At 40.6% G+C, this 13,400-nt stretch overlaps 2 protein-coding genes across 2 annotated transcripts in view; one reads left to right on the plus strand and one right to left on the minus strand.

The window, feature by feature from the left end:
- The window catches only part of adamts7 (a disintegrin-like and metallopeptidase (reprolysin type) with thrombospondin type 1 motif, 7), a gene marked incomplete at both ends in the record, with an annotated part of 65,068 nt that extends 55,134 nt beyond the window's left edge, over window positions 1-9,934 (minus strand). The window contains 5 exons of the mRNA XM_080843503.1: window positions 2,654-2,737; window positions 6,747-6,940; window positions 7,735-7,912; window positions 8,291-8,652; window positions 9,811-9,934. Of these exons, the coding sequence (XP_080699629.1) occupies window positions 2,654-2,737; window positions 6,747-6,940; window positions 7,735-7,912; window positions 8,291-8,652; window positions 9,811-9,934 (942 nt within the window). The remainder of the gene's footprint in view (window positions 1-2,653; window positions 2,738-6,746; window positions 6,941-7,734; window positions 7,913-8,290; window positions 8,653-9,810) is intronic.
- A 1,784-nt stretch (window positions 9,935-11,718) lies between these two features.
- On the plus strand, window positions 11,719-12,966 carry rxfp3.3a2 (relaxin family peptide receptor 3.3a2; the record flags this gene model as incomplete). Its single annotated transcript, XM_080843820.1, has 1 exon — window positions 11,719-12,966. One exon carries the CDS (start codon window positions 11,719-11,721, stop codon window positions 12,964-12,966), a length of 1,248 nt encoding a protein of 415 aa, XP_080699946.1.
- Between the last annotated feature and the right edge of the window lie 434 nt (window positions 12,967-13,400).

A 13,400-nucleotide genomic window follows, 5' to 3' on the forward strand; every position in this document is an offset into this window, starting at 1 on the left:
AGGAGGCACAAGGCTTGCTTAAGGATGCAGACCTTTTTACCTCCAGGCAGCATCTCACAACTGCCATCCAAAGACCACCAACATTGCTGATGTTTTGAAGGATTCATGATCTTATGCTTGGGAACTTTTAATCTTAGTGATGATAATATGTCTCATATGAGATAAATGTAATACCCCACTTAACCACTCTCACTGATGTTGAAATGACTAGATTCCTTCCCTGGTCTAATACTGCAGAAGCTGAGCTGAGCTCATACCTCATCACCACTGGCACTCTAGGAGAAAAAGCCATCAAAAGACTAAAGCGTAATACTAACGTCAAAACTTAATCCCTTGCTTGACTTGACTTATTGTGCAGGCTTTGTTGATGACTCAAGCTCAACACATGGTCCAAAGGATGTGGGGAGGCTGGAGCTCGGGTAATTGGCATCTGTGAGGTTAGTTAGTGTAGTAACCCACATACCTCTCAGACAGACTGCATGTGCAGGTACAGGAATATACAGGAGTTACTGGGAATATGGGTATGTACAGTATGTGTGAAAATTCTATGCTAAGTGCATTTAGTGTGAGCTGTATAGCCCTGAATGGCCCTGTTGTAAAGCTTCGATGGGCATGATGGCAGGGAATGACTGTGACCTGTACATTTATGTGATTTTCACTAAGCAGTGATTTTTATTTAAAGTGGCTTAAAGTACAGGTCAGGTGCTGTTAGGTGGCGTACCTGTACTTTCAATGAAATATAGACATATAAATTCTTTATAGCAGGGATTCTAATGCCTTAGTTGGTATAGCTTGAATTTCTTTTAAGAGGCCTAGCAAATTGCATTCTTTGCCAAAGCTCACAAAACATTTCCAAATCTTAGGTCTGCAAAAAAACTGGCAAAAGCAGAAACATTCATTTTATGTGCCATGTGCACATCACGCCGCATGGCAAGAATCCTAAAAAGAACAAGATCTTCCCTAGGGGCCTAATTTGACAGGGCAACGAGCTGTGTGTTACGCATGTGAGGTAATGATAGTCCACAAATGGTGCGACATCAAAGGAGTCGAGAAGAATTGTGATTTGCACGGGTTGGAAGGCTAGAGCAGTGGGAAGCCTCTGTGGGACAGGTGAAATGGCCTATTAACAACATATTGTGGTTGTGCCATTGAATGTGTGTGTTTTTTTCTTATTTATGCCGTGATGCAACTTTTCATTTGTTTTTGGAGTTCAACAGACATCAGTGCATTTTGTGAAAATATTTAAACTGTCAAATTGTCATTGTGAAATTATAAAATATGTTGTTGATAAAATAGTGAAAAGGTAAGTAAAGAGGGTAGTAGGGATGGGCATCCTAATTTCTTTAAGGGGCAAAAAGTCCTGTTACCACTTATGCAGTTGAGAAAAGAATGCGATGTAAATGCACTTGTCTGTTGATGTTGTGGTCATTTTCAAGAATATTCTTGCAAAATAATGAAACACTCTTTATCTAAGCAGTCCCCACAGACCCCCTTGTTGGGCCTTCTGGAGGTATTGTTGGCCTAAAAAAAAAAAAACACTGATGAACAAAGGTGCCCATATGACAACCCCAGTGAACTCTTCACAAAGGCATCTTTGCTGTTGTTGTTGTTGTTGTTGTTGTTGTTGTTGTTGTGATGCATTGTTAAGTATCAGAATCGATGGTTGTAGTGCACCTTGTTGTTACGATTCTTTGACTAGGTTGTTGGGTATGAGTACTTGCATGTCAAAGTGAGAGGTTTGATCACTGTGTGAAGTCCTTAACCAATAGCCCTAGGAATGGAACAACTTTTTACTGTGTATAACTAGAAAGTATGTCTCGAGGAGGAGTGCAGACCTCCACTGGGAATGGCCTGGGCTGTCAGCTCTAGAGAATGTCTGTGGTAATGGCCGCACCCCCCTCAGAGGAGACTGTAAACTAATGGGAGTGCACTCATTCTCAAATCTGCCAGGAGCAAGCAAATGACCAGCAAACAGTAGTTATCTCTCCCTGGCAGCATTACGCTCTCTCAGTGGGAATCTTTTAGAGAACACCACATGGGGTGATGTAACAGATAACGCAGGCCAAGAAGGAAACCGGAAGCAATTATGTGATTAAAATAAATGTTATGAAGAGGCAATAGGCTTTTATACTGGTGGTATGAAGGATGGCAGATTCATGAACATTGCTTGGTATTGCTATGGAACAATCGTATGACATGTTTATATTCTGCTAGAGACACTTGTCACAGTGAGAACAATGGGATCATAATTCTCCTATACGACCTCTGGGAAAACAATAGCAAATTAATGAGGGGTGCATGACATGGAAAACTTCCAGGACACAAATGAATCTGTAAGGTTCAGCAAGGTAGGATTCTTCCATATAATATAATGTTGGACTGTTAATTAATTTTCATTCAGTTGCCTGCAGGGACTCTACTTATTAAGTCACGGTGAGCGAGGAAGTACAACTTATTTCTGTCTGAACCCTTCTATTGTGGATGTTGAATTTCAGTGTTGGAATACTGGGTGGACTCTGGACAGAACTCTGGCAACAGCCCTGCCACCCAATGGTTTTCTTGGTATGCCAAAATAAAAAGTCAATTTTACAAACAAACAAATGCCATGGAACTAGCAGCTTGGCAGCCCATGCTCAAGCCTGTAAATTCGTACCTCATCTTTTTCCAGAAGAATAATCCGAACAACTGCAATGTTGATGGCATTACCTATGCTGGCATCCCGAAACAACCCAGCTACCTGGAAGAGATTGATGAAATACAACAAACATTAAATATTTGGATGAATGATCGCTTGCAAAAAAACATTCACATTACACTAGCATTAATGATAAGCTACTGTTGTTACCCAGTAAATACACGTTTCACAACATAGCATGTCTGATATATGATTCAGATATATAGGACATTTTAGGATTATCTATGCATACCAAAACATCACCATCAGATAAGAAAGGGGTTATGGGGGTCGTATGGGGCTATAATATCAAAACTTGACACAACTCTAAAGTTATACTATACTCTATGATCACAGATATTAATGGCCATGTCTATGTTAAATGTCTAGCAACATTAAATTCTAAATTTCCAGTCTCTAAAACCACTCTATGCTAATTTTAGTTTTAAACCCACATTATAGGTACATAATGTCTGCACTGAAGGGGGACTGTGAGTGGAGTGAACAACTGAACTCGGGAACGTTTTCTATCTTATTGTAGAACTGATGCTTTGCAAAAAAAACGGGTCTAGAGGATGCTGGGAATAAAATGTCCCTGCTCAACAAACAGTCCCAGAGTACAAAGCATGTTTGTAAATAAAGGGTTATTAAGCAGCCAGATGTTGTGTCTGGGCTTGCTTTAGGCCTGAACTCTAGACCCTGAGTTGTGGAACATCTTCTACAACTACTTCTCTAGCGGCACTGAAAACAAAAGGTTTGTATGATAAATAAAGATTTCCAGCCAGAGGCCCTAACACAGAGCCCCTCACGGAGACTGGTGAATAAAGGATGAATAGTCAGAGTACATGTGATGAAGATCATGCAACAAAATGAGGTGTTTTTGAGAGCATTTGTTTTGCATTATTTCCATTTGCATTTAGAATGGATTATCATGTAAATATAAACAGGATTGGGTGCATATTTAGGTAGGTTTCTGCAAGTAACTTCCTGTCGACTATTTCTTTCTATTCTATACAAATGCAAATCACTTCCTGAATAAATAAAGACACAGATACAAAATATTGGCCCTAGTGCATCCTAGTAACCATGGTTCCATGACCTTTTGGATAGCCATTGAGCGCTTGGATTGGCTAAGCGCTCTATCTGTCCGGCTCCATCAACAATACCTTGTGACTGTGTGACACATGTACCACCCAGGGAAGAGACAATGGATGGCTTCACCTTCCTTAATGTTTCATACCATTACATTCACTAGTGCGAAACTAAGTACATGGTCATGCATTTGGACCATATTATACCTAAACACACCAGGAAAACACAGTGGTCCATTATACGATGCATGATTGATTCATTCATGCCGGTCTGACTAAGCAGTAAAACGCATGCACATACTGAATAGCAGTCTGTAAGCAACTGCATCTTGGTACATTCAAGAAGCATCTAAACACTCAACTCTGCAGAAGCTTATGGGGCACCAAATTGAACAGACCTTATTTCATACACAGAACACATTCTGTGCATTGATTGTGCAAACATGTTAGCTTTGTGTCCATGAAATACAGAAGAGAGCACATTCTTTCATGCACAGAAAACAAAATGGATGATTGATGTTGCATCCTAAAAATACTGTTGTGCTTTTTGTTTTATGGTCAAAATAATCTCATTGCGTACATAAAAGTAATTCTGTTCAGTTAATCTGTTCACGCAAAATGTACAATACTATGTTCAATCCGTGCCAGCTAATGTTCATCTTGTCCACTTACAGGTTTTGCTTTATGAAAAGATAACCTAAAGTATGTTGTTCATGGAGTCTGACCACAAAAATCCATGACTGACTCACGGAATGTACTGGACAGGCCTTTTGTGCACATCATACTTTCATTAATGTAGCCTATGTAGATCATTCATTTTGTACTTCAGCAAAATATGAAAGTTCAAGCAGCCTTTGTTTTTGTGGACAGAATGTGCTCTGTAACTCGCTGAGTCACGGAAAACGTTGTGCTAAATCCCTTTTGTGCAGATATACAGATATACCATAATATAGCAGAACTGCTATGTGTACCAAATTTGAAAATTCGATGGCACAGAATGATCATAGTGTAGCACACTGTGTATTTTGTGCCACAAAGTGGGAAATGCCTTCAGCCTTTTGTCTGCAATGAATGACCTCATCTGTTTTGTTTTCTGTGCATTATAGAATGTGCTCTCTTCAATATTTCTTGGACAAAAGGCTTTTTGGTGTTACATGGTTTTGTAGTAACTTAATGCGTAGCAAAGAATGTATTCTGTCTACGAAAAAAAAGCCTGAAAGGCCATCTAAGTCAATTCTAACAGATTAAAAGCCCTTTTGATGTCCTGCAAGCCATATATATATATTTTTTTTATGCCTCAGTCTCTCTTTTAAACATCTCTTGGATTAACTAATGGTAAACAAAGCCGAATTATCTGCCATGAACAGTACATTAGTTAGTTTAAGTGAAATGACAAGTTGAAGTATTTAAGAGGTCATAGTGCTGCAACAGGCTTTGGAACAAACCCAGTTTGAGCTGCTGCCAATTATGTTGCATGCAGACTGTCCACCACAGACAAAGCCCTTATTTTTTAGATAATTCAGGTGCAGTACTGATGTCAAAAGTATCTGGAAGAAAAGTAGAGACGGCATGGTTGTCTTAGGAAATCAGAGAAAATGTAACTGGGATGGAGACACAGTCAAAATCTCTCTCCACAAATGAAGCATATCAATCTTCCCCTATCATGGTATGAAAGGGAGGATGAAAATGGGCTACCGCACAGGGATAATCCGTGCAAGACGTCGAGGAGTGAAACCAGCGGTGGAGATTCCCACTGTGAGCAGTATGTCAGGAAAACACCCCTGAAGCCACAATATGCATAAGGGTTGGAAAGACTGACCAGGGCCTGCCACAATTAGATCAGTGAAAAACATAAGGCTGGAAAGACAACGCCGTCTGGCATCGTAAGTATCCCAGGAAATATGTATGAAAACAGGGTCGCAAAGTAGCCTCTTCACTAGGAAACTGAACTGACATTCAATTTTTTATTTTTTTTATTGAATCCCAACACGTTAATACAGTGGAAATATTGCTATCCTCTATATCCTAAGGAGGTTTAGCACTGTAGTTGTTGTCACAGAATATAATGGGATATCTTTACAGGGAACTGTCTCAGAAGCATTAAGGGTCTTATTCATCATTCAGTTTTTCCCCGTTTCCTTTTCTCCCTGCCACACATCTCCATAAAAAAAGGAGGAAATACTTTGTTGAACAAATGTCACCGTGTCATTTGAACAGACCTTGAGCCTGGCTCACTGTGGCCTGACATACCTGGCATGGCTGCTTGTGTTCCATACCACTTTCCTCTCTTTCTGCTACCAAGGACACGGAAGGGGAAACATAATGGAATGACGCTGTCCGTGAGAAGTACTAGTGGAAAGATGATGGCTTTTTTTGCACCTTTTAACACAATGCCTTCTAACACAACATCAAACAAAAAGCATGTCTCTGCACGTGAGAAAAAAAAAACATTCGTCCCTGATACTGCAGGAAGTGGAGGATAATGAATGTCTCTCCTTCACATTGCATCCTTCATGCTCAACAAAGAGGGAAGATTTCTCCCTTTGAAATCTGTCTTCCTTTGAGCCTTCCATTGCCTACCCCTTAGTAACAGCTGCTAGGCAATATGCCATGGGTGTATTTTGGAAAATGTGCCTAACAGACTGCAACGGTACTGGGACTGGTCGGCTGACTTGGACGCAGCCCAAGGCAACCCTAATAGCATAAAGGTTGCTTGAGCAGACCTCTGCATAAACAGAGCTTGTGGAAGAGATGCAGAAGGATTCAACTTTGAATTAGAGCATTATTAAAGCGTCGGGAGGGTATTGGGGGAGTAATAAATTACATTTATTCCTGAAGAGGATAAAAATGCTGCATACAATCTCACAGACAGCAACAGTGAAGTGAGAACATTCCAACTGGCTCTGCTTGCCACCCCTCAAACACTCACAATGTTCATGACAGCCCAAATGGGCTCTGCTTGCCACCACTCAAACACTCACAATGTTCATGACAGCCAAAATGTAGCTTTCCACTCTTTGGGTTCCATGGTACTCCACCATTTTTGGGTCGGCCACCACCAGCGTTTCCACCCATTTCTCTCGGCTGATGGAGCGCTCCTGGATCCTCCTTCTGTGCTGTCGGCGTTCCCAGCGTTCCCGCTGCCTCTCCCAGCGCTCCGGGGTCCCGGACTGATCTGTGCACAGAGGGACAATTCAATTCAATGGTCTACACTATCCTCTTCCTTGTAGCACATTTAGCTCTGTCAATGAGGCTCTGTCTGTCCATTATGTTTCCAGAGAATTTGTGCGCTTTGATTTCTTTCTGCTGTGCCCTGCAGCGAGTGGCAGTGCTATAAGTAACGGGGGACGAAACAGGAGCTGCAACACGCTTTAAGAGCAGCAATGTTTTCCTTCAAATCTACAAGAGAATGTTTATTTTGTCAGGGCAGCTACTCTATACCGAGATAATATCTTGACATCTGCCCTACTGCTGTGTACATTAGTACATTATTCATTGCTATGCTATTCCATGGCAATATGTAGGCCTCCTAAACTACTGCCTAGATGTGATATCATAATTGTTTTTAATTATGTATCAATCTAATCCCACATATTTCAGTTTGATATAACAGTTTGAGACACAAATGATATGAAGCACTTTATTTTAAAAGATCTCCAACTACCCCTCTCCACAACAGCTTTGAACAGTCTTTTTGAAACATTGTGCCTCATTTCCAAAAAACAAGGTTGTCTCTCCAATAACACCATAGGGTACATTTGGTACAAATGGAAATCTGAAATGTAGTTAAATCTCACTTTCAATCTCATTGTTGTCTTAGAGAAGCTAGGAGACAAAACAGCCAATTACTTTCATTTTCCAACTCATCTCATAAATCCAATGGGGGCTAATTTTAAAAAGTTTGTGTTCATTAAATTTCCAAGTGTTCATGTTTTTGTGTGCAGGCCTGCTGCACACCTGGTCATTCACCTTTGAAGCCACAGGAGTGATTAAGTGCAGGTCCGGTAGGTAGAGGCAGCAGCTGCTCGTCCTCCACTTGAGAAACGTTGCGTTTATAAATAACATGAGTCTGTGGCGCTCGCTCTCCCTGAGCATATTCAAGAGGCCTGATGAAGAACTCATCCTCCGCTAGCTTAAAAAGCCCTGTCTGGAAATCGAAAGGAAGAGGACAGGTTCAAGGTATTTTTTTTTTTTTTAAGTAGCAATTTTGTAGAAAATATCTATTGTGATATTGTTTTCAATTTTGTCTGAGCACGTGTCCTCTTTCAGACCTATATTCAGTCCTATATTCACTAGTGATCGTGCTCATCAAATATGATTTAATGTCCAGTCCATCATTAAAATAAAACATCATACTTCTTCCTTCCTAAAATCAGATTTAATATCAATTTGATGTATTCTCTGAAAGAAATCAAGCTACATCGGTTTGATGTTTGTTTTGCATGAAAGTAACAGATCTGTTTGAGCATCAAACAAATCCATATGGGAGTATCCTTTTCTCTTGCAGGAAAAGTGAAACACTCACAAGACCATCACAAGTGCTTAGAGCAGCTTGACCCTTCACGACGGAGCCCTCTGACACCTTGCCAAGGAAGTGGCAGAGAGAGTGGCGGGGTCGGCGTACTTTTGAACCCTGTAGCCCACCGTGCCGTTGTTCTGTAACAAACCCTGGAGCAATTAGGTGTGGATTCAGAGTCAGGTTAAAGTGCAAATTGTGTCCACCATAGTGCAGACGGTAGAAAACCTGAGCCAACTTCCCAGCATCTTGAGTCTCCCGCCGTTGAATCCGGCTCACGTGGTAAGGCACAATGCTGGAAATAAAGTGACCCCCTGAATCCACCCTGAGAGGGTGGACAACTTCATAAGGAGGAAGTCCGTGGAAGTCCTCTGGAAAATAAGGCCCAAAGCAAATCATTTTCAGGAAAGTGTGATACTTTTTTTTCCTTCAATGTTAATTTGCCATAATATCTGCTAAATTAGTAAACATTTACTTTCCAAACTAACTATGCCTTTACAGAATTGACATATATTAACTGAGATATGAAAGTGCAGTGCTACTTTATGTATATATACATAGCTGGCACATTGGCTGTCAGACAGTGTCAGTGCACTCTGCAGGAAGCTGTCTTCTCAGTTGAGTGTTAATCTCCAGAGCTTATAAGTGTCAGGATATGCGTGAAAATTTAGACAAGCCAGTTTTTCGTCTCTTTACCATGAGGCATAGCCAAGGCCTCCTGAGACTCATACAATAGCTGCTTAATAAAGCTTAATACATTTTTTATATGCTGGCAGTCCTCTTTAAAATTCACAGAATTGTAAGGAATTGATTACAAGGGGAAAGTGTTGGCTCGCCTCAAACGGACTAGATACATCTGTGATGTTTAAGAAGTCAAAGCGCTTATGGCAAATACAGTGTGCATGTCCAAAATGTTGTTACAATTTATATTTAAATGCACAGCAGTCAGACCGGGTTTATAACCTAGCTTATTTTAGAATACATGCTCAGTATAAACATTTCACTAATTAACCTATAGCTTCTTAAAAAAAAATGTTAAGACTTGTTGACACAGGTATGCATATTATTAACTTTTAACTTATATTTGTCCTAACAAAACTCCTCTAATAAGGAATGTTAATTTGACCACTGTTCAAGCTACTTTTTACAACAAATAAACAACTTTACAAGCAGCGCATATGACCTTTGTGAAAGTGATTTTGGCATTCGACAACCATTACTAGCAGTTGCCGCCCCATTGCTTAGACCACGCCCACACCGTAGCCTCAGTTCACTGAGTAGTTCAGGTTCATGCTAAGGTTTTATTGAGCTATTTTCCCCCCAAGTATATCAAACTCTAGCCAGCAACACTGACCTACTTTTTTTTAACTAAATATAAAGTTCAAGCAGTTAAGATAATAAAACTTGTCTAAATCATTTAATTCCATACACTATGACTTATCAATGCTATCGAATACATGTAAAGTTGTATAAAGCACAAGGTTATTTTAATGAGACATGATGCTCTTCGACATAAAGAGAATGCTCACCTGTTCCTTGAACAAATCCACATGTGATGTTTTCAAGAATAACTAGCACTCCAGCTGTCACTAAAAGGTGAAAAGAAGTTGCTCGCAGAAGCGCATGAACTCCACAATACACATTTAGCATCATGTTGTAACGCGAACAACGGGACCGTTTACCTACTTCGTTCCCCTAATGTAACGACTGTCATTTTAAAAACTTTTCATTTTGAAATGCATTGGTATGACGGGTTGACCGTTTGGATCCTCTCTCTTGTGAAAACAAATCATATAGACATGCAATGGACGCTCTGGCTTTTACAGGGTTGGGGACCATTCCTCCGGGCTCTCGGCTGAATTAAGAACCTCATGTCCCGTGCCGATCGTGTGAAGGTTTGCTTGCAAGGCGCACAGCCTCTCCAGCATCTGTCCCTGCTCCTAGCACGGGGGGAAACTTTCTCCTACAAACCCAAACTTTGTCATAGAACCGCCCTCTTCGAAAGAGTCGGTGGGAGGATCCGAAGAATGCTCCTCTCTCACTGGAAACTTGAGAGAAGAATGGCAAAAAGGAGCCTTTGTCCTTCTGTATCACTGGTAACCGTTTTGGAATTATGATCTCAAAGGAAAAGTGCTTCCTTATAACTTCAACTTCACTTCATCAGTCCCAAAATGATTGTCATGGTATATCAGGAATAGCAGAGCATTCATTACTAAATAACTACACCATATCCCATTAGGGATTATATAAATAAAGTGAGGTAAGGAGAAAGCTGACAGCTATTGTTCAATGTCTGTTTTCAGCTATCTGTATTAATGCGGGGGTCGAAGAAGGACAATGTTTCTAGAGCGTCTGACAATATTTCTTGACTGGGACGATGAGTGGAACAGTAGCTGGGTTTCCAAACAGCTTTTTACCATTCTGCGCTATTTACCATTCGAAATAAAACTCGAATGAAGTCTTTTAAGTTGGCTTAAAAAATAAATTAGCCGGAGGGGGTGGTTAACTCACTTATTTGCAAAGGGTATAAAACGATTGAAGGTTGATGGAAACGGGTTTATTCGCATTAAATCGCATTTCTTGAGATTTGATTGGGTGTTTCCGTTAAAGTTGCCCTGACAACCTCAAGTTTTGAACCCACAGCCGTTCAAAACGACTTCCTTGATTAGGAGAGTGTCCATTTATGCATTTCACTGCGGTTGTAAATGCGCACACTCACATTTCTTTTAGCCGATTTCATAAATGCCATCAAAATACGCAAATGAGCTCAATGTAACCCCAAATTGTGTTCTGACTTCAGAGAAAAAATAGGATCCGTGGTCTGTCGAGTCTTAGAGTTCACCCGAGCATGTTGCACAGGAGGCGCATGCTGCATAGTGTAAATATTCACTGCAACGTTAGTTCTTCTAAACGCTGCCGAAGGGCCTATTCATGCGTGGCAATATCCTCAGTTTGTGCATCCTCTGCTGGACATTCCTCCACATAGCACATAAGAGAATTGCGCAAAAGTCTGTAGCCTTATTTATTTGCGCTTATTTCAAATCAAGTTGAAGGCTAAAGGGTACTTGCCTGTGAATTATAGGCTAATGTGACAAACGTGCTGCCTTTAATCAGTTATCAGTGAGGATGGTGATATAAGACAGCCCTTTCCTATGCACCACACATGATACCAGCTGCATCACCAACACACACTGTCAATCATAACTTTCTCCAATGCTCACTCACCTAAGGCGGGAGCGCCGAATGGATTCAATATAAAATGCTGGTTGACTAAGCTGAGCGGAACATCATAGTCGAACGGTGAAGGCAGTTATATAGACTTCGTAACCATAGGAGCTGCTGAACAATAGTTTTTTTCTCTGAATAATAAACCTGGAATAGACATTGAACAGACAAAGTGTTTGTATTTGGATGTCGCTGAAGTCCGTTGTGGTGATATGCAAACATTAAACGGACCGGTGCTGATGAAGGCACCTGCCGGCACACTTACTGAAATGATGGAGGAGATCCTCAACCTGACCGGAAACGGACCTTATAACAAAACTCTTACGGATAATAAATTCAATAGTCTTGAGGACATAGATGTAGCAGACGGCAGCCCAATTCTCAGGATAATCATTTCAGTTGTGTATTCTGTGGTATGCGCGGTGGGGCTGGTTGGAAACCTGTTGGTATTTTTTCTGATGAAGTTAAGGCAGGGTAGAAAAAAATCCAGTATTAACTTTTTCGTCATTAACTTAGCTGTAACTGACTTTCAGTTCGTTCTCACTTTGCCGTTTTGGGCAGTGGACACTGCTATGGACTTTAGCTGGCCGTTTGGTGATGCCATGTGTAAAATTATTCTATCAATCACTGTTATGAACATGTATGCAAGTGTTTTCTTCTTGACTGCGATGAGCATCACCCGTTACTGGTCTGTCGCCTCAGCACTGAGAAACCGTACACGACATAGGGTGTTTTCTGTCAAATGGGTAAGTGCGGTGTTATGGATCTTGGCCACTGTGGCCACAGCACCAACAACCATTTTTGCCACTGTAAAAACTGTTGCTGGGGAAAAGTTGTGCTTACTCAAATTCCCAGATGGACAACGCTGGCTTGCACTTTACCATCTTCAAAGAATTATCATCGCTTTCGTTCTGCCAATGCTCATATTGTCAGTCTGTTATTTGATGCTTTTAAGGTTCATTCGTCAAAGAAGCATGAACAACAAGCATACTGGACGACGTTCTAAAGTTACTAAGTCAGTGACTATTGTGGTTCTGTCATTTTTCATTTGCTGGATGCCCAACCACGCAATAACCTTATGGGGTGTTTTGGTTAAACTGAATGCTGCATATTGGGATAGATCATATTACATCATGCACACATATGTGTTCCCTGTTACTATATGCCTGGCCCATGCAAATAGTTGTTTGAACCCAGTTCTGTACTGTCTGATGCGGCGTGAGTTCAGAAAAATGTTGAAGAATTTGTTCTGGCGCATGTCCTCGCCAGCTATGGCTTCGACTTGTAAATTACGCACAAACTCTACTGCAACGAAACCACAGAGGGAAGACGTTCAAGGTGTGATTCCGCTCAATAAACCGGACACCGACAATTATCGACTTTCTGTCATCGACAGACCATATTCTCTAGCCTGCGAGAAACCAACAGAGGAACCTAGCTCTATTGAAAACAGAGTGTAACGACCTGGAAGTCCTTAAGGCTTTGTAAAGGAATGTTTAGTCAAAGACACACCTTAGGACTGTGGGTCCGTTTGAACAAAAAGAAATGACCGTGTACAAAGACCAAAAGAATTGTGTTGTAATGTTTTTTCATGTGAAAAAGGAAGCATCATATAGCAACCTAAATACCAGCTGATGAGTTTTGTAATTTAACTGTGACATTTTGCATATAGTAAAATATGATCAAGAAGATGTAAAGAAAAAAATCATAATACTAAGAGTATGATGTTATATTTCGATATTGTTTCATGTTGAGTGCTTACAGTATGTGGACCAAGAAAGGTAACCACAAAATTTAAAATGTCGTTTTAACTGTGATATAATATAAATGTTAATATGCCATCTAAATGAAATAGGCATTGATTTCTTTCAAGGGTATGTATTTGATGACATCA

The sequence above is a fragment of the Sprattus sprattus genome (assembly GCF_963457725.1).
Source record: "Sprattus sprattus genome assembly, chromosome: 8".
NCBI classification, from domain to species: domain Eukaryota; kingdom Metazoa; phylum Chordata; class Actinopteri; order Clupeiformes; family Clupeidae; genus Sprattus; species Sprattus sprattus.